At 33.7% G+C, this 22455-nt stretch overlaps 7 protein-coding genes across 16 annotated transcripts in view; 3 read left to right on the top strand and 4 right to left on the bottom strand.

Moving 5' to 3' along the window:
- Positions 1–1943: 1943 nt before the first annotated feature.
- Positions 1944–10338, bottom strand: LOC122536902 (autophagy-related protein 2 homolog B). Of its 2 annotated transcripts, none has more exons than XM_043669679.1 (19): positions 9609–10338; positions 9156–9468; positions 8754–9067; positions 8491–8676; positions 8158–8382; positions 7599–8071; positions 7213–7521; positions 7032–7149; positions 6856–6956; positions 6266–6778; positions 5924–6202; positions 5322–5847; positions 5052–5239; positions 4474–4973; positions 3938–4406; positions 3117–3881; positions 2747–3021; positions 2362–2663; positions 1944–2294 (listed from the first exon to the last, which is right to left on the bottom strand). In XM_043669679.1, the coding sequence occupies exons 1-19, from the start codon at positions 9780–9782 to the stop codon at positions 2055–2057; spliced, it is 6270 nt and encodes a 2089-aa protein (XP_043525614.1). In that variant the 5' UTR covers positions 9783–10338; the 3' UTR covers positions 1944–2054. The 2 variants fall into 2 exon arrangements, with proteins under 2 accessions (XP_043525614.1, XP_043525615.1); XM_043669680.1 differs by having other exon boundaries at positions 3117–3878; positions 9609–10337.
- A 699-nt stretch (positions 10339–11037) lies between these two features.
- On the top strand, positions 11038–12743 carry LOC122536915 (transmembrane protein 179). Its single transcript, XM_043669705.1, has 3 exons — positions 11038–11144; positions 11222–11372; positions 11480–12743. The coding sequence occupies exons 2-3, from the start codon at positions 11263–11265 to the stop codon at positions 12033–12035; spliced, it is 666 nt and encodes a 221-aa protein (XP_043525640.1). The 5' UTR covers positions 11038–11144; positions 11222–11262; the 3' UTR covers positions 12036–12743.
- Positions 12284–13799, bottom strand: LOC122536916. Of its 2 annotated transcripts, XM_043669707.1 has the most exons (4): positions 13612–13799; positions 13369–13492; positions 12788–13297; positions 12284–12654 (listed from the first exon to the last, which is right to left on the bottom strand). In XM_043669707.1, the coding sequence occupies exons 2-3, from the start codon at positions 13480–13482 to the stop codon at positions 12812–12814; spliced, it is 600 nt and encodes a 199-aa protein (XP_043525642.1). In that variant the 5' UTR covers positions 13483–13492; positions 13612–13799; the 3' UTR covers positions 12284–12654; positions 12788–12811. The 2 variants fall into 2 exon arrangements, with proteins under 2 accessions (XP_043525642.1, XP_043525641.1); XM_043669706.1 differs by having other exon boundaries at positions 12284–13297.
- A 102-nt stretch (positions 13800–13901) lies between these two features.
- Positions 13902–16143, bottom strand: LOC122536908 (dimethyladenosine transferase 2, mitochondrial). Of its 4 annotated transcripts, none has more exons than XM_043669694.1 (4): positions 15968–16143; positions 14593–14651; positions 14236–14516; positions 13902–14149 (listed from the first exon to the last, which is right to left on the bottom strand). In XM_043669694.1, the coding sequence occupies exons 1-4, from the start codon at positions 15981–15983 to the stop codon at positions 13930–13932; spliced, it is 576 nt and encodes a 191-aa protein (XP_043525629.1). In that variant the 5' UTR covers positions 15984–16143; the 3' UTR covers positions 13902–13929. The 4 variants fall into 4 exon arrangements, with proteins under 4 accessions (XP_043525629.1, XP_043525631.1, XP_043525630.1 ...); XM_043669696.1 differs by lacking the exon at positions 15968–16143 and adding an exon at positions 15602–15695; XM_043669695.1 differs by lacking the exon at positions 15968–16143 and adding an exon at positions 14736–14870 and having other exon boundaries at positions 14593–14653.
- Positions 15754–18154, top strand: LOC122536910 (3'(2'),5'-bisphosphate nucleotidase 1). 2 transcript variants are annotated; one of them, XM_043669698.1, is made up of 5 exons: positions 15754–15842; positions 16403–16891; positions 16974–17193; positions 17264–17348; positions 17424–18154. In XM_043669698.1, the coding sequence occupies exons 2-5, from the start codon at positions 16534–16536 to the stop codon at positions 17682–17684; spliced, it is 924 nt and encodes a 307-aa protein (XP_043525633.1). In that variant the 5' UTR covers positions 15754–15842; positions 16403–16533; the 3' UTR covers positions 17685–18154. The 2 variants fall into 2 exon arrangements, with proteins under 2 accessions (XP_043525633.1, XP_043525634.1); XM_043669699.1 differs by lacking the exon at positions 15754–15842 and adding an exon at positions 16298–16315.
- On the bottom strand, positions 17860–20700 carry LOC122536905 (4-coumarate--CoA ligase 1). Of its 3 annotated transcripts, none has more exons than XM_043669687.1 (6): positions 20598–20700; positions 20015–20163; positions 19137–19930; positions 18877–19049; positions 18160–18567; positions 17860–18086 (listed from the first exon to the last, which is right to left on the bottom strand). In XM_043669687.1, the coding sequence occupies exons 2-6, from the start codon at positions 20150–20152 to the stop codon at positions 17965–17967; spliced, it is 1635 nt and encodes a 544-aa protein (XP_043525622.1). In that variant the 5' UTR covers positions 20153–20163; positions 20598–20700; the 3' UTR covers positions 17860–17964. The 3 variants fall into 3 exon arrangements, with proteins under 3 accessions (XP_043525622.1, XP_043525624.1, XP_043525623.1); XM_043669689.1 differs by lacking the exon at positions 20598–20700 and adding an exon at positions 20432–20591; XM_043669688.1 differs by lacking the exon at positions 20598–20700 and adding an exon at positions 20357–20374.
- A 44-nt stretch (positions 20701–20744) lies between these two features.
- Positions 20745–22455, top strand: part of LOC122536903 (5'-3' exoribonuclease 2 homolog) — a 32013-nt gene continuing 30302 nt past the window's right edge. For both annotated transcript variants that reach the window (XM_043669683.1, XM_043669682.1), the window contains exons 1-6: positions 20745–20952; positions 21031–21158; positions 21238–21349; positions 21419–21592; positions 21672–21834; positions 21940–22400. In XM_043669683.1, coding sequence (XP_043525618.1) covers positions 20878–20952; positions 21031–21158; positions 21238–21349; positions 21419–21592; positions 21672–21834; positions 21940–22400 — 1113 coding nt within the window. In that variant the 5' untranslated portion in view covers positions 20745–20877. The remainder of the gene's footprint in view (positions 20953–21030; positions 21159–21237; positions 21350–21418; positions 21593–21671; positions 21835–21939; positions 22401–22455) is intronic.

The following is a 22455-nucleotide window of genomic DNA, read 5'->3' as shown; positions in this document are numbered from 1 at the left end:
GTATATAAAATGATTAAAAATTTAGTTTGTTAAAAATTGTTTTCACTATAGTTTTTTGAAGCACAAATCATTTGTACCTAATAGCGTGTATTAGTAACTTCAGAATTTTGACTCACTGTGACGCAAAACCTGCCGAAGTCGGTACGACAGGATGTGACACGAAAATGGTAGGAGGGTTCTTATCCTAGGACAAAAAAATACAAACATTGTATGTTTTATAAAAACTAACAATGGATATTTTATTTTTTTTTTTTTTAATAACAGAAACTGTGTTTTATAAAAACTAACAATGGATATTTTGTTTTTTTTTTTTTTAATAACAGAAACTGTGTAACTTTTTCGACCTCCACCGAGTTTGATTTCTAGTTTTAATGATAAAACGAACTGCCTGTTAATGAAATAACTAAATAGCCGTTAAATTAGAAATTTATCAATGGGAGTTTGTGCCTTGGACTACTTCGAAGTAGTATCTGTCTTGACGTCTATTCATTTGTCGAATCTTGAGAAAAAAGGTATGTATCAAAGACCGATTTACATTTTTTTATTTTCCAGTTTTTGTCTCTATCAGACACATACGTATGTTTTACGAAATACTGATTACGGAATTGTTCTTTCGTCTAAAATAAAAAAATAAAAAAATAAAAATAGAAAAGGTTTTGAAGCTTTCGTTTTTTGAACTCGCGTGAACAGTTGCCAATATAGTGATTATGATAATTTATATTTATATCACAATACTACAAATAAATAATAACTCCGTAATTAATTTTAGTTGTTTATATAAAAATATTATTAATATCACAAAATATACAATTACTAATCATTTAATGAAGATTATATAATAAAAGTTAAATAATGAATAATTTCTATAAATGAAAATTAAATAACGAAATAACGAATGAAGAATTTCTACTATGGCTACAATATATATGTGTCAGTAAACATTTCTATGGTGATAATAAAATTAATAGCTATTTTTAAATATTCTATTGTTTAAATACACATCTCGACGGAACATAGATGTCGTTGATCTAAATTCTTCGAAGTAGAAGTCGCTACACGTAACAGATGTGTGCTGCCATCTATCGAGCTCTGCCCAAATCCCTTATTTCTATGTGAAGAAATCTTACTTATCAACTTATGCAATTTTGCATCCGATAGATGGCGGTATCGATTAATTTCACCGCTATACGGCGCTAGTATTTGAATGTCCATAAAACGAAATAATTTTTATTTACGAAAAGAAGATTAATTTATGAACTTGTATGATTTTGTCTTCTAAATAAGACTCTAAGCTCTCTTCTAACGTTTCAGTTGACCTATAAATGCGAGATTTTTAAATTTTGTTCTATCGATGCACTTGTCCTCGTGGTATTTAACTTTTCTGCAAATTAAAAAAATTCTAAATTTTCAATTACCAAAATTCTAATATCGATTTTTCATTCTGAAATTAGTATCGTATTTGCTGTTAATTCCGAATTAGCCGTGCACGTTTAGAATTCATATATTCTAATAAATGCAAATTATGCAAAAAGTGGCATGCAATAATAAGCGTCAGAATTTTATTAATAAAAATGTTCACATACATATCATTGGTATAAAACATACGCGTTATTAGAACAAAAATACGTACAAGCTATGAAGACGATGTTCACGATGGTATATAGACTTTATTTATAAACTATAAATATAAGAAATCGGATCGATCTTTCTGTAATATGTAGCAAGACCAATGAAACTGAAACATGCAACATACACAAATATGTTATATCATTCGAGAGTGACGTTGCGTCTTTTCACAAAATTTATGCGATTTACGCGGTTAAATCTAGAAAGGTTATTTTTCGTAACGTTAATGCATTACGTTACGACGTCAGCGAATCAATTTACTTTCACTTCGTGTTTCATTCCGGTAAAATAAGTTCAACCATATTTCCCCCCCCCCCTCCCCCCTTATCGTAATATTATTTGCAAATTCGCGTCATGGATTCTCATTTTATTACACGAAGGTCGATCCAGAACACCGAACCGGACCGTGGGCTCACAGAGCAGCAATTTCAATTCACGTCATTCGAGTCTTGCCGCCACTTCTGAGCTGCCTCTCGTCTGGCATCCGGTACTAACTGCGATTGCATACCACCTAAAACATTGCTAGTCGCTTCTGTAGCCAAAATAATTGGCTTCACGACTGTCGGTGGTATTTGTCGTAACACACCCCCTACAGCACCAGAGACTCCTTTTTGTTCATGCTCCTCACTGGCTACGCGAACCAATTGATTCGCCGTTTCTCCCAAACCCTGAGACATATAACATTTAAAGTTAGCAATCTTAACACTCCAATGTACAACGCATTTGGTAATTTACCTCTTTTACTAGCATGTACGCGTTAGCCACTCCTTCTCGAATGTCCAATGGTTGATTATACCTTTTCCGGCGTCCTTTCTGTCCCTTGTGCTTACGCCTCACGCTTGGGCCAGGACTGACCATGTCATAAGCCGTCTCAGCTGTACTCTGTATAGCGTGTATCAACCTAGAAGTCAATTCCAACGCCGCCATAGCGGTGGACGTCGTGAAACTGTTCGCACCTCGTTGTAATCCCCTGATTATCCTACCATCCTTTTGGTACTGCTCGATAGGCAACCAGAACAAATCCCTTATCCCTTGAACTGTAGCAGCAAACGTTTATATTTACACGCGTGAATTTTATATCCGTATAGATATAGAGAGAAACAAGAACGCACAGACTTACATAATTGTACTAACGAATGCATGGGACCGACACCGCCAAGTAAACTTGGAAGTTGATTTTTCTTTATGTCTTGCAACCACTCGGAGAATAAAAACGTTATTAATTTATCGAAGCCTAGAAGCCCGTGTCGATGCGTTAGTCTTTTCAGTCTTAATTCGGAACAATTCAACTGCGCCAGGCCCATTAGAAGTCCTGCCAACGGTCCGTGAGTAAGGTCCACGCGCTTTCCGTGATAGTCTAATCTAACGAAAACCTCAGGGGAAAATATCACGCTCCTAACACAATCAAACAAAACAAATTTTGAACATCATACATCAATGTACGTCAAAAAGAGTATATACATATAATTGCTCAACTCTGTCGATATTACCTGAAATATATCGGTTGACAATCATCGTGAACTTCGTGCGTCGGCTTCACTTTCACATTGTTCTCCTTGATCATTAATTCATCCTCCAAAAGTAGCAATAAATTCGGATCTATGCTGTCGCTTGGCGACGTATTCGTTGACGTTGGAGCATTAGGCGCTGAATCGTTTACACTCATAACCGGTGGGTGATGCGTCGGTGTACCTTGTTTCGACACCGAGGAGGACTGCGTGCTATTAGACGCGCTGAAACTCTCTTGAGCTTGCTTCGAACCGCTACCCAATTCGTTGAAGAATTCTATCAAAAACAATAGGCTATCCTGATCGATATTTAATCGCAACGGCAGTAGGCTGAGCTTTAAACAACACTCTTGAGCACTTAATCTTGGATCCGGCCTGACGTGGACCGCTTTCATGGCAAACATGTTCGCATGAGACTGTTTCGGTCTTGCCTCGCTGCTATATTGGTACAGGAACTTGTTGATGTGGGAGGATGCCAATCTGTCTCTGATCTCTATCTCGTTTACCAGCAATATTTGCCTCGCTGCTTCCGCTGTATTCTCTGGATAAACCTCGTGTTGAAAGCGCACTTTGTTCAATTGAAGTTCCATTAAGATGTCATGGCGGCGACCAGGACCTCCCATTGTTTGCCAGTCGGTTGTTTCTTTGCACTTCGCACGTGGTGAATTTGGCGCACTCCCGAAATGTATTTCGTTCGGGCTACATTTATTGAAACCCACGCCATCCCACCACGGTGATCTGGTTCTACAAGCATAAATGACTATGTATCATTCGCGTAAACATTTGACGACTGGGATACATACCTAGCTCGAGGTGCCGTATTAGGGCGAATCACGTTGTCATTGACAATGACCTGTTTCTTGGTCGATGATTGAGAAACTTCGAAATCCTTTCCACCGTACATGTGCCAGATCAAGCTCATTTCGCAAAGAGTGTATCTTAAAACCGGAGGTGGGAAATGTCTTGGCGCCTTAAGCAGATCAGTTTTGCCGAGTGGGATCGCGAAGTGATTGTCTATTATTCTCAAAGATTCCTGGCAAAGCCAACGAACTTCTGGTACACCATGTCTGGGCATAATTCCTGTACCAGCTTCCTCTCCTAATATACAAAACTCATCGTTCAAATCTTCAGTTTCTATGCCAAATTCGACTTTGTTATATTTCTCGGGACTTCCGCACATTTGTAAAATAGGTTGAGATTCGTCAGGGAAGAAAAATACCTCCACCTGATTTTCAGTTACAGATATGTCGCTGTCTGTATTCACCGATGTTTCTGTAACATAATTGTTACCGAATAATAAGTATCCAATACGTTTCCCCTTATACAACTTAATAATTACCTTTTACCGTTTCTTCCATCGCTTCTTTCATCAAACTATTAACGCGTTCAACTTGGCTCTTACTCAGAGTGTTAATACACTCGTCCCCTAGAAGGCTTTCTTCTTCGCTAGTACTAGCTATCGTAGTAGTTTCGACGGTTTCCATATTCGGCAAAAGATCTCCGTCATTGACAAAGTACGTTAACAACTGGATAAGAGCTCGTCCAGAATCTGAACAAGTACGAACGTGCAACACGTTGTTGCTTGCTCTTAAATCTACCCTAGGTGCACCGCCGCACATCTTCTCGTTTAGCCTCAGTGACAATTCGAACAATCCTACGTCCATTACGCACACATAATCTCGCCGAAGATCCACGTTTCTCCCTAATTTATTAGATATGAACAAGGCAATATCTTCTGCTATAAAACGCAATGTTGAAGTATTTGTATGCGCAGCGATATTGCTGGAAACACTGAAATTGCCAAGTGTTATCATTGATCTTAACGGCAGATGAACTGGCCTGAAATCATATACATTTCTTGTTACATTGCTATGCTCAGCTAAAAAACGCCATGTTTAAGTAAATGAGAATAAGAACCTGTAATCAACCGCGCAATTCCACAAGTGCAAATGTAATTCCGTTAATATCCCTGGCGGTGAGTATCCGGCAACAGGATGATCGGCTACGTCCAAGCAATCTGTTAACTGCGTGAACCACGATGTACCAGTGTTGCACATTCTATGCCTTAGTGTAGCATTTGTTATGCCTACTGCCACTCTGAAAGTCTATCTCAAAATAATCTATGATTATTCAATCGATTAATATAAATAATCATTTCATTGAAAATTGAACAAAAATAGAACGAACTTTGATACGGTGGGTTTGATGAGCAGCCTGTATCCTAATAGCGAGTACCACCATATCATCGTTGTTGTTTGCTCCCATTACATTCTCGGTTAACCCGCTTTTATATATAATGTTTTGACAATGTTGCGGAATGTCGCTATTAATAAGTCTCAGTGTAGGTGGTTGGAAAGGAGTCGTCATTAATCCACAATGATCCAAAGACATTTCTTTTATCATGGCACAAACGTAACCCAGATTCGAATTTCCTTTGTACGCGGTTACCGAAAATATCGTCGCGTCTTCCAATCGAATTATTAGCTCGCCCTGTTGACCGGGGATGACGTTGCGCATCGAATCGCGAACAGGAGTATACATGCAGAGGAGACCTTGATCTATATTCAAAATTAGTGCTAGATTACTCTGACCGTTCTTTGATATCTTGTTCTGATGCTGCTTGTAACTTTTATCGGCCGCAGAATGAAATATACCGCCCTCATCGGAGTCCGAATCGGAATCGTACTGTATTCTACTTTTGCACGTGCTAAATCTTGAAACAGAAAATCGTACATCCTTTTAATCGATATATACAAAAAATTATATCATCTGCTTTCAATATTGATTACCTAGGATAAACGGATTCTTGTAACAAAGTGGATGCCAAATCGAGACCTATGTGATTTTCCATGTGCGTACCGTACTTCGGTCTTGGTGCTGACGGTTTCCATAAAAAAAGATCAGTGTTGAATCTATTGTATAGCAATTCGTACAGATGTTTAGATGGTATTTGGACGGAAACACACGGGAAGTTAATCTCCAATTGTATTCTGGAGCTACGAGTGCCTTCGTCCATGAACTCGAACATTTCTTCCCGATTTCCTGGTATGATCAACTCCTCGCCCTCTCTGTTACATTCACAAAGTTAAGTACTTTTTGATAAATTAAAATCGATATTATCGGACACGAACCTTTGTTCTGAATCATCCTTATCGCCTTGCGTAGGAGGTTTGGAATGAGGCGTATCAGATTCATGAATAACACGCTTTGAGCTGAACGGAGACGGCTGATGTTTAGGCGTATTTTCTAGAGTTTCGTCGAAACTAGAATCTAGCTCTCCTTCAGAGCTATCTTCCAGCTGGTCGCTCAAACGTTCCGGATAGATTGTAATAACTATTCTAGCCCAATCAAATCCTTCGTTGACTTGCTGACACGACGCATTATTTTTTTCATGCGTTGTAACTCTGCCTATATTCAATGGTACGTCTGTCTCCGTTTCCGCATACGAAAGCAGCAACTTACTGAATTGGATTTCGAAATGCTTCTTCACAGAATGCGGCCGATTCTTTGAAAAAATCGAATGCGGCCGAGAATGAATTTGTGCATCTGCCATTTTTAAGATCATATAATCCGTTCTCACCGATCTCTTCCACCATGGTGCCCGATTCATATCGTGCAAGGGTCTTAAATCTGGTATTGGAAACCTGTTTTTAAATGATTGATCATGAAATATTTTATGTTTTCAATGTATATTTCGTATGTGTATATGTATGTGAATTACCTTAATTTTATTGTACAGTGTGACGAAGATATGTTTATGATAGCAGCAAAGTCAGACAATATAGGACTCTCTATGGCTTGATAAAATAAAGTTTGTTGATTCTAAAAATTACAAACGAATGATGAAAAGCTGTATAGTTTAATACATTATTGTAATAATAAAACCTATCAGCTTACCGTATTCTTATTATTAGACACAGGATTACAAACGCAAATAGGTTGTGGATTAAGTAAAGCACATATCCTATCTATAATAGTTATGTCCACTTCACTCTTGCATGGTTCCAATTCAATACTGAAAAAAAAGCACGACAAAATTAATTTTAAATCAATACACTTCAAATGTACATATACTTACTCAACTGTTGTGTACGGATCTGTACATTTTACTAATTGAGCATATCCTGCATTTTCAACATCCTCTACATATTTAAATTTCATTTTAAAGTCCGTTTTATTGGTGAAACCAGTATTACTTGAACTCTCTTTCGGAAAAACAAGCAACTCTACAAACTCAGTTAGTGGAGTTGTATTTGCTCCAGAATTATTCGAATCAATTAAACATTCTACAATTTCTAAACTAGCTAAGGTTAATGTTCCAGATATTACAGAAAACCATGAAACATTTTTTTCTCTTCCTTCAATTACTAGCGGCGCAGCGAGTAATCTATAATAATAAGCAATAAAGAATTAATTCAAATTTTCACATTACGTTCTATCACACATTACGTTCTATCTACATGCCTAATATGACTTAAATGGCAAGCATCCAAGAGTACTTTCGATGCCTTATCAAAGTCTTTGTTTCCATATCCTCCAGCTCCGAACATTCCTAATTGCTTGAAAAATTCATCCGCTGAATTTTTCATCTGACGTATACTAGAACATGTTAAACCACCTCCTTCTACGCACGTGGCCAATATATCTTCGTGTAGTAGGACTATAGCTATGGAAGATACCCTCACATGAAAATGAGACGTTTCTGCGGATGGACTATTATCCACATTGTGCCTGTGTTTCTGTTGCTTTGGTAAATTTGTCGCTGAATTCTTTAAACTAATACTACTAGATAATATACTCCCATCCATGCTAATGTTATTGCTTGTGATCGAATCACTCATTGATGTAGAACCAGGTAATCGCATCGGCAAAAACTCCTCTTTGTTGTCTGACTCGTCTAAAGATGCCGTCGACCAACCCTGTGCATGCCTTAAATCCTGTAAGAAAATTTTTTCAAATTTAATATTGGCTTTTCAAATTTTTAAAAGTTGCGGTTTTTATTATCATTTTTTATTGTATATACCATAGAACGTAATCCTTGTGTCGGATATATTTGATGAATAAGTTCTCGCTCAACGCGACTGAAGTCGCTGCCAACCATAGGCTTTTCCATGCAAGTTCTCGGCGCGACATTGCTAATATCTTCTAAATCTGGGGATGCAAGTCCGTGGCCCAATTCCAATAACACATGCACTTGCCGTGGACTTAAAAATGAAGTAAATGATCCCAGTGTCACTTCAAATTCTACCTGAAATAATTAGTTCGTACCTTTTATTTCATATTAAATACGAAACTTAAATTTAAAGATGTTATTTTCTTCATATTCAATAATTAACAATTAACAATTAACTTTTACCTTTGGCCCTGAAACACTTTCACCTTGCTTTAATTTCAATCTTATTTCTTGTCTGCCTGCTAACTTGGCAAACATTATAGGATTTGATTCGTTTAAACTATTAATAATATTCCCTTCCGGAGAAGTTTGCACATTTGCATATTGAGTGGGAGATATTTGTGCAGAAGAGAAGTGGCCGTCTGAATTCTATAAAGAAGAACCTCCTCAAAAAATTATCAGTCACATATTTCTCTTACTAAACCTAATGCCAAAAAAAATGTTACTTTAGAATCTGGTGTAGATCCTCTGCTTATTGTTATGATGCTCCTAGAAAAAGTTCTTGCTCGAGATGGAAACTCATCCGTGTGGAAAGTGACACCTTCTAAATAAAATCTTTTCGTTGTGAAAGCTGATACGATATATCCTTTTGTTGACTGACTAGGGTCTAATGAAGCACTGCTTGGATCTAAGCCTGCTTCATCTGAATATTCAAGATTTTTTATACACATTTCAATTGCAACTCCTGTAGAAGAGTCTAGTGGCACATGTTCCAAACGTATTACGGTATCAATGAATCTTACTTTTACTCTGCATAAAACTGAAATCCACAAAACTTACAATAATATACATGCTGACACTACATTTCCTATCAATACATTTCTGAACAACTATTTATAAAATCTTACTTGAATCTATTGTTTGTGCAAACAATTCGACTCCTTCTAATGGCTGAGAGTTGCCAGCATTTTTTGCATCTTCTTGCAAACATTCTTGTGCAAGTTGCATACTCGATGTCATAGAGCTCCACATAGACTCAAACATTGAAGTGCCAGTTTTCGTTCTTTGTCTAGGTTGAACGGTCAGTTTCAAACCCTTAACCTCCACATAGCTAGCCTCGCTAAGTAAAGCTGACCACGGTATGCTAAAAGATATTTCCACTACGAAGCCATCGACAAATTCCAAAGGAAGTTGTTGCTGCTCTCCCAATTCGTTGAGGGCCTGTTGCATAAAAATTCAGAAAAAGCATGCGTACAGAAGCATTTTTATTCTTTGAGAAAGTTATCATAGACAAAGGAATGGCTTTGTCTTATCTTTGTTTCTCTCAGCCAAAGGCTTAGGAACAAAGAAAATGGGAGTACCTGCACATCAAGGCTGACATTGGTTACACGACCAGTTCCGTTGTACAGATCCACAGTGAGCTGGTCCAATGTTAATTTCTCCTCCAAAAATTGACCCAGATATCGTTGTAGAAGATACCTGCACGCTCGCTTTTTGATCCCTTGCGACCAGGGAATGCATCCTAACCAAGACATTTCGTATCCACGCTTGACCAAAGCTAATCTATGAAATCTACATGGGATTTTCAAAAAGTGACTCTCGTCATGCGCCTTGTTATTCGGGCACGGTGTACGGATAACAATTTATCCACGTGAATTCCATCTTTCCAACACGTGTCCACTCTGGCGCAATGATCCTTAACATAATACGACAATTCGGGTGTAACGGGGTTCTCTAAGCTGCGTAATATTTTCCTTTTTGGATACGAGTGCACATGCATACACATACGCGCGCGCGCGCGCAAATAGAATCTCGACTGTCGGGCAAACACTGCACGAAACGAAACACTGGTGTCTCATTGACTGAAATCAGCTGACTATAAGAGAGAGATGAGCTGACGCTCACATGTGCCCCCCAAACGTTCTCACGTCTCTCCCACACAGGTGGATTTCGATCGTTCGATACTTTTGTTCCTAGATTTTACGCAAAAACATTACACACACGTTCGTGCGTATCTCGCGTTTGAACAATACGTGTTCTATGTGTTTAATAATGCGAGAGTTGCCTTTATTTTTACTACAAAGTCGTGCGTGCAAACGAAACGAAATGTCATATCCTGTGCTTTTCGGAACGTTCGTTTGCGAAACGATTTTTCCCTTTTGCTATATGTTTGAATAATACTTTTTTTTATTAATTTCGAAAAGATATGGAATTATTCGAGTTTACACTTACGCTTTTGTCACAACGTTATTTACACTTTTGTTGTAACATCAGATTTATGTATCAGAACGGATGTTTGAAATCCATGTTAGAACGGATATTAGCGTTAGAACGGATGTTTGAAATGTACGTGTGTGAGTGAAAATACAATGTTTTGGATCCTTCAGAATATTAAATATCACAAAGTGGATACTTACGTTCTAAAAAAGGATCGAAAAATGAACAATCGGCTATATTCTTTTCTTTCTTTTTTTTTTTTTTTCTTAACGCATATGCAAATTTCTTTGTAAGTCGAAATACATTAACCCTTTCGTTTAACAATTAAAATTAAGTTGTCTTTACAAAGTTAGTAAAAGTATATTAATATACTTAATATATATTTATATTAATATACTTATAAATAAGTATATTAATTATAAATAGATTAAAATATATATTATATTATAATTATAAGTTCCTTTTCGTTAACAATTAAAATTATTTGTTACATTCTTCTTTACACCTCGCAAATAGAGGTATTCAAACAAAATAATTCTTCTGCCTTAAATATTGTTTAAAAGTATCGAGATTTTTTAATAACCGACACAGATCGACGTGAAATATTTCTGAAAAGTTTACTAGCCTGAACGTGTCTATATTCACTGTAATTTCCGTATGTAGTTTATGAATAAGTTCAGGTGTGTGTTAATCGAACGATCTGTCATTAAGATTGTCCGATAATTCATTGGAAATTGACGTACTTTTTGTTTTACAGATATACTTGCAAAACGGAGATTCTGCTTTGCCACTTGAAATATGGCTCTAACCAACATCTTGCTCCTTAGTCAAATATCGGGATATGTCGTTGCTCTTATTTTGTCACTTTGTATCATCATACCGATGAGTTTGCACGAAGATGAATTTAGGTAGCTGGCATTTCAAAAGTGGCCGAATCACATTATAATAAATAACATTAGAATGTACACGTATGTACAGATATGTTACGCATTGTTTAATATATATTTGTTTACAGAGGACACTGTTTGTTATTCTCAACAGGGACTTGGCAAGAATCAAACGGTCAGTTTGTAGTAAATTGGGCTTCGCAGGCTTACTGCAATTACACGATATTCGTTGGCTTGATGTTGTTGCTAACATCTGCGATACAAATTTATCGTCTCTCTATACTTATGTACCGCGGAGAGGACAGCTCTTTCTTGTCGGCGTTTATAGATGTTGTCAGTTCGATATTCCTTACGACAATCACCCTAATCGCCGCAGTTATTATCACACTTGGCTTTATGACCTGGTGTCAATGTATGACCAAAAGATTTCCATCTTGCGAATTGGCAGCTGGAAATGACATTGATAAAGCTGATGATATAGATACTTCTGGTTTTCACATTGAATTGGGTGCAGTTCAATTTGGTACTTGGTTCAGTTTGTCTGTGTGGGTTGGTCTGTCAGTATTTGCAGTATTAAAGTTGTTGCGATATCATCAGTTAGAAAACATGAAGGTTTCAATGTACAGAGAAAGACAAAGATTAATAGAAGCTGCTAGAAGTAATGAGATACAAGAGACAACTTAAAAATTTGATTCGATGGAAAATTTGATCGTTGAGAGTATTTCTTTAAGTGGTAGTATTTTTTTCTATCCTATTGTTCTTACTCTTCAAAGAAATATTTGTAACTGATAAAGTCAGTTTCCTAAACGCACACTTTGTAATGAATGTAATTATGATCATATAATGTAACTTAAGATGATTATTTGATCCATTACGAGATTGAAAAGCCATATTTATAGAAGAGGTCATAACATTGAAATGATTATGCTTTATGCTGAAAATATATAATTTATTATTAGCCAGATTTTTATCTTTATACAAGACAGTACGAAATTACAATTTTTGATAACTTTGATATTAGTTTTTAGATTCATCTTTAATTTAGTTGATATCATTCGACTTAAGTAGTATTAACAATTGTTAAATATATTATTATATTTCATCATAGTATTTTATTTCATTCTTATGTATCATATTTCTGTCTAATTGTATATACAATTTATGTAAATAGAGTATAAATTACATAACAGTCATCATTAAAATATAAAAATATATTGCATAAATATTTAATGTGCAATTGATGGTCTTTATAAGTATGTAGTTATACCTTGTCAGTGTATATAAACGAGGAGTTCCGTATTATCTAAATAAGTATATTTAAGTATATTAAGAATTATATTTTGTAAATATGAATGTTATATATTCTCATAATACATCAGACTTATAGCATAATATACTGAAATTTATTATATGAAAGAAGCCAAACAAATAAATACTTTTTCATATTAAAAGCAAAAATTTCAGGTGAAAACTTTATTAGTGCGAGATGAAAAATTTGCAATTGTTTTGCATACTCCAAGAGAATTCCTACGGCTTCCTACAGGACATTTCTTTGGAGGTGGATCGATAATTACGAATGTTGCAACATCTGTTGATATACATTCTAAATCAAATGTAGTTTCATTTACTCCGATTACACCATCAGGTGCACAAGGGCCACCTGTAGTTCTTAAAGGATAACATATATTATTATATTGCACTAAGCCATCCTCCAAACAAGGATTTTTTACACATTTTGGTATAGCTTCATTCTTAGGAAGCACAACATAATTCTGTGGTGGACATGGTCCTTGTCTGTATGCTTCATGACAACTATTATTCAATGGAAAATATAGAAATCTGGGTCTACAATCACATACCCATGTACTTCTATTTCCATCTCCAGGATAAAGAAGCATGTCTTTAGGACATATATTTGGTGCAGCCACTGGAATACGTTCTGTTATCTAAAACAAAACATTTTCTCACACTATGTCACTAATGTTCTTCCTTGTCGCTCTTGAATGTATGTAATTACCGCTGTGTTGCCGCTCACATGAGACATCTCTTCATCATTTGGAAATACAATATCCTGACAAAATATTATACAAATCCATGTTACTAATGTGATATTAAAAATTATCCACTTCATTTTATTGTATCTATGACATAAATAAAATCTTTTTCACAAAAAATGGGAATGAATATTTGATATTTTTGAAAGTAACAGATTATTTGTGATGTTTTTTTCTGATGTTAACATAAATATAATCAAATATACCTTAATTATGGAAAATATTAATTAAAGATGTTAACACTTTGTAATATATTATATTCTTTTGAGAGTGATCTGAAGTGATGCTGAAGTGATTTCAAGGTCAAGTATAGCTAAATACAACAAAAGAATTAAAATCAATGGCCAATCAACATTAAGCATTTGCTGATAATTCAAGTTTTTCTCCCACTACTTTTCAATGTACAATTTTTGTCCTTAGACGCATTTATATCTAATACAAAAAGTACAGTGGATAAACTTTAAATATAAAAATCATTAACTCAAAACATTTCTGGTATATTTTATGTTTATTAAATATCACATTCATAACTGGTTAACTTCATTCTCCTGCATATTAACGTGTGGATCATATATTTTCCTAATTATATTAGCACTTGGTAAGAAAGCACTTTCTTTAAATCCTGGCCAAGATTTAAGTTCCATATAAATATCAATAATTTGATTAGTATTTAATTCTCCAAATTCAGTAAATATATTATAATTTTTTTCTATTAATCTCATACCAAAACCTGGTATTATTTTCCTGAAATATTTGCATTAAAAACACATTTACATATTATTAATTTATATAAAATTCTGAATAGATGCAACTTTTAAACAAGTACTCACTCTAATGACGGTATTAGCCTCAATGTTGGCCTATGGTAATATTGTCGAATAAAATGCCAAAAATATATTACACCTTCCTTTTCACCAAATAATGATAAAAGATTAGGCTTTGGTTCTAATTTTACAACATAAAAGAATTGATTCTCTGTAATGTTTGATTTTTTAATATTTTGCCATGGCAGAAATCCTTTTCTATCTAATGTACCAAACACTGTATAATTAAACAATGTTCTAAACATAATGTGTGTAATTAAACCTTTTTTACTATGATGCATCAATTTCTAAAAATACAATAAATTGCTGTTATTTAAGATCTTTTTGAACCTAAAAATCTAAAATGTACAATTAACTACTAACATTCCATATAGTTGGTGATAATGCAAGATAAAAAATTGCTCTTCCATGCATCATAAAGCCTGTTTGAAATATTACACTCAGTATTAAATGTCTTATAAATGAAAACCTAATTACAATTCCAATTATTTGCATACAACTTTTCTCTTCCCAGTTCCTTTTTGGTACATTAGTAAACAATTCACATATATATTTATTAGGATTATTAAACACGTGAGATGTTGCTTTTAAATTCAACATTCTAGATATATTCTGAAGATCTGTATCACTTATGCTAAAACGATCAGGAAAAATCTTTTCCAATCTTTGTAGTTCAAGATAAAATTCAGTACGGCATTCGTAAAGATGTATAAATGGCACATTAGCTTCTAACAACTTTCTTGTCAATAAACCATAGCCAGGATTTAATTCAATTATATAAGACATATTTTCCAACAAATCATCTTTAATGAGTGCAGCAAACTCATTGCTTATTTCATTGTTTATTAAATATGGATTGATATGTTTTAGATTTAATGACGTATAATCTTTTATAATCTTTTTTCTAAATGTTGGATTGATATTTTCTAAATATTTGGAAAGCGCAGGAGAAATTTTATTCTTGTTAATTTTTTTTACACCTAAATGTTTGATATTACGTATGGACTCTGGTAAATGCATGATACTTGAACACCAAAGATCCCTTTTCGTGAAAGAAACAATTACATTGTTATGCAGTTTACTACTTCGTAATATACACGAAATCGATAATGTGATTAATTTATGGCATAACATTATTTTTACTACTTTGTGCAGTAATAATTGTTATATTATAAAAAGTTACTTTGAGGTTATGCTCGTACATTACAAATGATACATGAAATAAACATAAAGTAAATTGACATATAAAATAAACTTCACTTTATCACAAATTTTATTTGCAACTACTTATTTATAAAACTGTTATTATTTCTTTTTTCTGCTGTAATTGAATATTTGTTAATGTTTAAATTTGTATATACATAAAGCGTACGTTGAATGCGAAATCAGTAACTTTGATACGAAAAATAATACTAATAAAATAATATTAATAATTTGCAACATCTTTGTAATTTCCTTAAAGAAAAATTCATCGACTCGAGAAATTCTACAAATTTCATTCTATGAAATTTATCGTGATAGGATATTTACACATTGTCATTCCACGTATAGTTATTTCTGATTTGTTATGACCTTGTATATTGACTTTTTGCTTGAATTGATATCAAGAACTTGTAAGTTCTAATCTCCTTTCTATATTTATTTTTTTCAGGAATAAATTATTTTTCATCATTTATATTTTTTTTCGTATAATTTAAAATAATGTTATTAACAATTATATTAATTAGCATTAATTTACCAATAGACTCAGCCATGAAACAAAAGAAATTTAATAAGTGATTCCAATATTACAGTGCAATTCATGCATTTAAATCCCCCCTTTTATTTGAAATAAGTAGTTTTCAAAGTCTCTATTTGATCATTTTCACTCATGATCATCAAACACACACATAATGTACATAGATTTAAAATTTTTGATAAAAATTATAATTTGACAAAATATTGCAATATTTATATATGAATAAAAAAAATTTCTTTTTATGTCTCATTTCATATGTTACAATTTGTATTTTTTTCATTGTGTAAAACAATAATGTATAAAGAATTTTGTTATTTAATTTACTGGTAATACTATGTCACAGAATTAGTATGTATCTTTGTTTTTAATATATGTATCAATATAACCTTGAAAAGTAACACTACTTTCTAAGTTTTTTATCATATTTTTTTGCAGTTTGTTGATCTAGGTTTTTTTACACAATTATGTATAGAACATATTTGAAGCATTGCCAGTAAAAGATTCATTATTTCTTGTTAAGAAGAACAAAGTGATTACTTGTCAATATTAAGAAAAACAATTATAAAATGGCACAAAGTGCTTCTTTATTAACTCGAATAGTGGCCTCTTCTGTAACTGCTACAGTAAGAGCAGGTAAAATTATACGAGATATTATGGCTTATGGAAATCTACATATAATAGAGAAAGGCAACAATGATTTACAAACTGAAGCTGATCGTTGTGCTCAAATGTGTATTATTGCTTCATTAAGCCAACAATTTCCAAACGTTACCATTATTGGTGAAGAAGGACCATTAAACTATGAAATACCATCTGATTGGATTGTGACAGATGCAGATCAAGAAGTATTAGAATTACAGTTACCAACTCGCCTGATAAATATTGATCCTAAAGATGTGTGCATTTGGGTAGACCCATTAGATGGTATATATATATATTATTTATGTGAATTATATGAATTATACAAACATAGTTTGCTTGTTAAATATAGTATTAATATTTTTAGGAACATCAGAGTATGCAAAAGGCCTTGTAGAACATGTTACAGTATTGGTAGGAGTGGCAATTGGACATAGGGCAATTGGAGGTGTAATTCATCAGCCATATTACAGAAATATAGAGAATGGAACACTGGGACGTACTCTTTGGGGTATTAATGGCGTAGGGTTTGGTGGATTTGCACTAATTCCTCCAATGGCTGAAAGAAGAATAATTACAACTACATGGTATGATTGGATTTTAAAATAGCTAAAATTATTTTAAATAGAAAATCAAAGACGTATTGTATTCTTTTAGTTCACATTCTGATAGCAATGTTGAAGCAGCTATAAATGCTTTATGTCCTGATGAAGTGATACGAGTTGGTGGTGCAGGATATAAGGTATAATCAATATAATTAAGAGTTTTTGTGATCTAATTATTTTATAAATGACTTCAATATTACTGTCTTTGACAGGTAATACTTTTATTGGAAGGAAGGGCTCATGCTTATGTATTTGCTAGCAAAGGTTCCAAAAAATGGGATACTTGCGCTCCTGAGGCTGTTCTTTACGCAGTTGGTGGCAAATTAACCGATTTTTACGGACAGCGGTATTCTTATAATGCAGAAACAACATATTCGAATGAAAGAGGTGTATTAGCTACTGGTCCTGTTCGTAGTCATCAATGGTATTTAGATCACATACCATACGAAATAAAGCAAAAGTTTCAAGAGTAATGTATATAACTTTATAGAAAATGTTTTCTTATATATTTAAATATGATATCAATAATATGACTAGAGTAGAGAAAATTTTCAGCTTTTCTTTTGCATTTCGAATTTTTTATAATTTACTAAGAAGTTAATTAAAAATATAATTTATAAAAAATATGTTCTAATAAAAGTTCACAAATGCTGTTTCATAAAATATTTATACTTATAATCTTCTTTAGAATGAATGTAAATGAAAAGAAAGATAGATTCCAATTAGTAATGCTACATCTTTCTTGTTAATTTTTCATAATTTTGATTTAAGTGTGTCGCGTAATACACGGCGTAGAATTTTTCCCGATGCGGTCCGTGGAATATTTTCAACAAATTTAACACCACCTCGAAGTTGTTTATGCCTTGATACGCGTTCTGAAATATATCATTTATTAATTCGATGTATACAAGTTAATTAAATAATTAATGGATTAACTAAAGAATTTACCATTTACAAATTTAATAACATCTTCTGCCATTACATTAGATCCTTCTTGCTTAACAACAAAAGCAACTGGTAGCTCTCCTGCTTCTTCATGTGGTAGTCCAATAACCGCTGCATCTTTAATTTCAGGGCAAGTTAATAATATAGCTTCTAATTCAGCTGGTGGGACTTGAAATCCCTTGTATTTAATAAGTTCTTTCACACGATCTACTATATAGAAATAGCCTTGTTCATCGTAGTATCCTACATCTCCAGAATGCAACCAACCATCCTTATCGATTGTTGCCGCTGTAGCTTGTTTATTATCGCAATACCCTTTCATTATTATATCTCCTTTAAAACATAATTCTCCTACACTGTTTGGTCCTAGGGGTTTACTTGATTCATTTCCATCGATTGGCATTACTTTTGCTAAAACATCATACATGTATGTTTATATCATATATGTTTGTATATATTTATTTCAGCCTCTTTGGCCTTGAAATTGACTTTGGTTTTTACATTGCTTTCTCTTAACATTGCACATTTTACATTGTATTTATCCTAAATTTTACATGTAATATTTTTGTATCCTATTTTGTTTTATCCTATATTTCATCTTAACTATGCTATTCTTTTGTCTACTTAAGTATCTTAACTTAATTCCTTCATTTTATAAAATATCATATAAAAAATGGTATTAAAGACAAGTTTATAAAATATTACTCTCTAGTGTTTTACCTGATACTCCTGGAACTAACGTTCCTACGCTTTTATATTTTGTATTATCATCAGGCGACTCTACTACAGCCAACGTAGTTTCTGTTAATCCATATCCTTGCTTTATTATTGGCTTATTTAATCTTTTTACAACCATCCTTGCAATTTCTTCGGATAAAGGTGCAGCACCACACCTAATTAAACAGAGTAGAATGAATCCTTCATCTCTACTAAAATGAAACGCAATTTTTTAATGGAATATCCTAAATTATTCGACTTACCAAATCTCTTTAATACTAGATAAATTATATTTATTTACGATAGGATGTTTTGCTAGAAACACCATGAGTGGTGGCACGATAGTTATATGCTCAATTTTGTACTTTTCTATAGTACGTAAGAACATTTCCTCTTCAAAACGTGGAAGAATCACATTTTTATTTCCAAAAACGAGCGCTGCCAGCATTACAGAAAAGGAATATACATGGAAAAATGGCAATAAAGCTAAGCCTGTTATATTACTATTTGAAATACTAGGTGATGCAATTGTAAGGTTTTTTATCACAGACAAAAAATTTTTATCTGTCAACATTACACCTTTCGGCAGTCCTGTAGTGCCACTGGAGCATGGAATGACTGCCACATGGTCATTAATATCCACAGAACAGGCATGGAAATTATCATCAATGATTATGTCTGACGTTAAGCTATTAATACTTGGCAATTTATTATTCGTAGATTCTGTTAACATTACGAGCTTTGGTAACCAGAATAGTTCAGGAATAACTTTGTGTATATTCTTTGCTCCGAACTGTGACACAAAGATGTACTTTGGTTTTGATATATGCAATGCATGTTTTAATTCTCTTTCTGTATAAAGTGGGTTCAATGGGCAGACAGTGACACCCAAGTAAAATGCAGCACACACTACTGGACAATATTCTAGATTGTTTTCGCTGCATATAGCTATTCGATCATCTTTTTTTAATCCTTCCTTACTAAAGGCAATTGCCAATTGTCGACTAAAGTCTAGAATTTCTTTGAAAGTTTTCGACTTTCCTGTATAAGCGTCAATCTGAAAAAAATTTGTGTTATTGCTGATATGAAGCAGATATATCAAACAGATTTTTCTGTAAAATGAATGATTTATTTTATTTACCTGTGCCACCCAAGAACCACGAATACTTAATTGATTTAATAATAGCTGTGCTAATGTTACATTTTTGAATTCACAATTAGGTAATAATGGTCCATGTAAAATATTCTCGTCTTGCATATTGAAAAGTTTCTTGTACATTTTCGAATTTACTGGAAGAAGTAACTGCACTTTATATAAGGAAACTACTAAATCATGCAAGCGAAAGTCACATTACGGAATAATTTAAATTTATCTACCTAATAGGTAAAACAAATAAAGACGATATTTTCCAGCTAAATTTTAAATAAAATTTTTTCCTTTTTTTTCTGATAATGCAATTACATTTATTTAAATCGAATGTACCTCCAACAGGAAATATAAGAAATAGAAATATCCATTAACGCTTTATTAAATTCATATACTCAGGACTATACATGCCTTTTTTTTCACACTTGTTACCGGTACATAAGTGATCTTGAAAGATAGGGAGTGGTGAAGTGAAATAATCACTGAATTTTCGTACTAATGAAATAATAGCTTCCCTTCGAGCAATTCGTATCCGCAAATATGGTGTTAATACGTTTATTTGAAATGCTATACGAACCTAAATTTCTTTATTCCCGATGTTATTTCCTTACTATTATTTACAATTCAAAGTTGTCAATTTTATGACGTATATGTGCCAACATAGATGGCAGCATCGTACGTTGTGACTCTACATGCTGTTTGCTGATAGAATTTAGGCTGTCTATAAATCCATGTTATAGGTTAAATATGAGTGCACGGTGAAAACAATTGTTCTTGTTCGATTTATAAATAAATTTTTGAGAAAGGAAGATTTAGAGAGTACGTGAATCGATCGATCGACTGATTGATTGATCAAGATGGGAGTACCAGCGTTTTTTCGGTGGTTGAGTCGGAAGTATCCTTCCGTGATAGTGGAATGTATCGAGCAAAAGGTAGGTTAGGTTGTTTATTTGGATTTTATTTTACTTCCCTCTTAATAGGAAAATTGTATTTTCATTGCATCTTTGTAGCCGATAACTACGAATGGTGTACGAGTGCCAGTAAATTCTGCGGATCCCAATCCAAATGGAATAGAATTTGACAATTTGTACCTTGATATGAATGGCATCATACATCCCTGTACCCATCCGGAAGACAAGTAAATATCTCTGATACAGTAGTTACTAAGCTGCAAAGTGACTAAACAAACACTGTATAATAATTAATGACTTACATAGACCAGCACCAAAAAATGAGGAAGAAATGATGGAGGCCATTTTTGAGTGCATCGACCGTCTATTTCGCATTGTAAGACCAAGGAAATTACTTTATATGGCAATTGACGGAGTTGTAAGTATTCGCATGAAACTGCTGTAGAATTTGGGCTAGACCTTTACATGCATGTTAATATATCTGTAGGCACCCAGAGCAAAAATGAACCAGCAAAGATCAAGAAGGTTTAGAGCTTCGAAAGAAACGAACGAGAAGATTAATGAAATAAAGAGAATACGTTCTGAATTAATACTTAAAGGCGCCTCCTTGCCTCCAGAGAAACCGAAAGAAGACCATTTCGACAGCAACTGTATCACCCCTGTTCGTAACATTTCTTTGATATCAGATATATTAGATACATTAGATTGGAAATGATTTTTTGATGTAATTTGATTTGCAGGGCACGCCATTTATGGCACGATTATCAAAGTGTCTGCATTACTACATACATGACCGTTTAAACACTGATCCTGGTTGGAGAAATATAAAAGTAATTTTGAGTGACGCAAATGTACCAGGCGAAGGAGAACATAAAATAATGGATTTTATACGTAGACAGAGAGGTAAGTATCAATTTAACATCAGCTTGATGTTAATTTTTTTAACATTCTTAAACTTTTATGTGGAAAATTTAAATTAAATTTACAATATGTTTGTTGACATAACAGCACAACCGGATCATGATCCCAATACACAACACGTTTTATGTGGGGCAGACGCTGATTTAATTATGTTGGGTCTTGCGACGCACGAACCTAACTTCACAATTATTCGTGAAGAATTTAAACCGAATAAACCGAAACCGTGTGACATATGTGGTCAATTGGGGCATGAAATGCAGGAGTGTACGGGTGCAGAGCATATTCCAAGAGACGAAGCTAATGTCTTTGGATCCGAATGCCAGTACATATTTGTGCGGTTAAATGTTCTCAGAGAATATTTAGAAAGAGAGTTGCAAATGCCTAATCTACCATTTAAATACGATTTCGAACGAGTTATCGATGATTGGGTGTTCATGTGTTTCTTCGTAGGAAACGATTTTCTTCCTCATCTTCCGTCTTTGGAGATTAGAGAAGGAGCAATTGATAGACTCGTTAACTTGTACAAAAAAGCAGTATATAAAACAGGAGTACGTAGTATATATTAAAGAAAAAAATATCTGATCAGGTATATGTACATCAAAG

This window comes from Frieseomelitta varia, unplaced genomic scaffold (assembly GCF_011392965.1).
Source record: "Frieseomelitta varia isolate USP_RPSP 00005682 unplaced genomic scaffold, Fvar_1.2 scaffold_876, whole genome shotgun sequence".
NCBI lineage: Eukaryota > Metazoa > Arthropoda > Insecta > Hymenoptera > Apidae > Frieseomelitta > Frieseomelitta varia.
This window is presented reverse-complemented; position numbering and strand designations above follow the sequence as displayed.

What these genes read in the sequence shown, in the direction of transcription:
- LOC122536915 (XM_043669705.1), top strand. Translation starts at nt 11,263, where the DNA reads ATGGCTCTAACCAACATCTTGCTCCTTAGTCAAATATCGGGATATGTC. An exon ending in TTGCACGAAGATGAATTTAG is followed by an intron (nt 11,373 to 11,479) that starts GTAGCTGGCATT and finishes ATTTGTTTACAG; the next exon opens with AGGACACTGTTTGTTATTCT.
- LOC122536910 (XM_043669698.1), top strand. Translation starts at nt 16,534, where the DNA reads ATGGCACAAAGTGCTTCTTTATTAACTCGAATAGTGGCCTCTTCTGTA. An exon ending in TTGGGTAGACCCATTAGATG is followed by an intron (nt 16,892 to 16,973) that starts GTATATATATAT and finishes TAATATTTTTAG; the next exon opens with GAACATCAGAGTATGCAAAA. An exon ending in AGAATAATTACAACTACATG is followed by an intron (nt 17,194 to 17,263) that starts GTATGATTGGAT and finishes GTATTCTTTTAG; the next exon opens with TTCACATTCTGATAGCAATG.
- LOC122536916 (XM_043669706.1), bottom strand. Translation starts at nt 13,482, where the DNA reads ATGAAGTGGATAATTTTTAATATCACATTAGTAACATGGATTTGTATA. An exon ending in ATGTGAGCGGCAACACAGCG is followed by an intron (nt 13,298 to 13,368) that starts GTAATTACATAC and finishes GTTTTGTTTTAG; the next exon opens with ATAACAGAACGTATTCCAGT.
- LOC122536908 (XM_043669693.1), bottom strand. Translation starts at nt 15,363, where the DNA reads ATGTTATGCCATAAATTAATCACATTATCGATTTCGTGTATATTACGA. An exon ending in TATCACCAACTATATGGAAT is followed by an intron (nt 14,517 to 14,592) that starts GTTAGTAGTTAA and finishes TTGTATTTTTAG; the next exon opens with AAATTGATGCATCATAGTAA. An exon ending in AGGCTAATACCGTCATTAGA is followed by an intron (nt 14,150 to 14,235) that starts GTGAGTACTTGT and finishes CAAATATTTCAG; the next exon opens with GAAAATAATACCAGGTTTTG.
- LOC122536902 (XM_043669679.1), bottom strand. Translation starts at nt 9,782, where the DNA reads ATGTCTTGGTTAGGATGCATTCCCTGGTCGCAAGGGATCAAAAAGCGA. An exon ending in ATGTCAGCCTTGATGTGCAG is followed by an intron (nt 9,469 to 9,608) that starts GTACTCCCATTT and finishes TTTATGCAACAG; the next exon opens with GCCCTCAACGAATTGGGAGA. An exon ending in CACAAGGATTACGTTCTATG is followed by an intron (nt 8,072 to 8,157) that starts GTATATACAATA and finishes ATTTTCTTACAG; the next exon opens with GATTTAAGGCATGCACAGGG.
- LOC122536905 (XM_043669687.1), bottom strand. Translation starts at nt 20,152, where the DNA reads ATGTACAAGAAACTTTTCAATATGCAAGACGAGAATATTTTACATGGA. An exon ending in GTGGTTCTTGGGTGGCACAG is followed by an intron (nt 19,931 to 20,014) that starts GTAAATAAAATA and finishes AATTTTTTTCAG; the next exon opens with ATTGACGCTTATACAGGAAA. An exon ending in GTTAGTTCCAGGAGTATCAG is followed by an intron (nt 18,568 to 18,876) that starts GTAAAACACTAG and finishes ATGATGTTTTAG; the next exon opens with CAAAAGTAATGCCAATCGAT.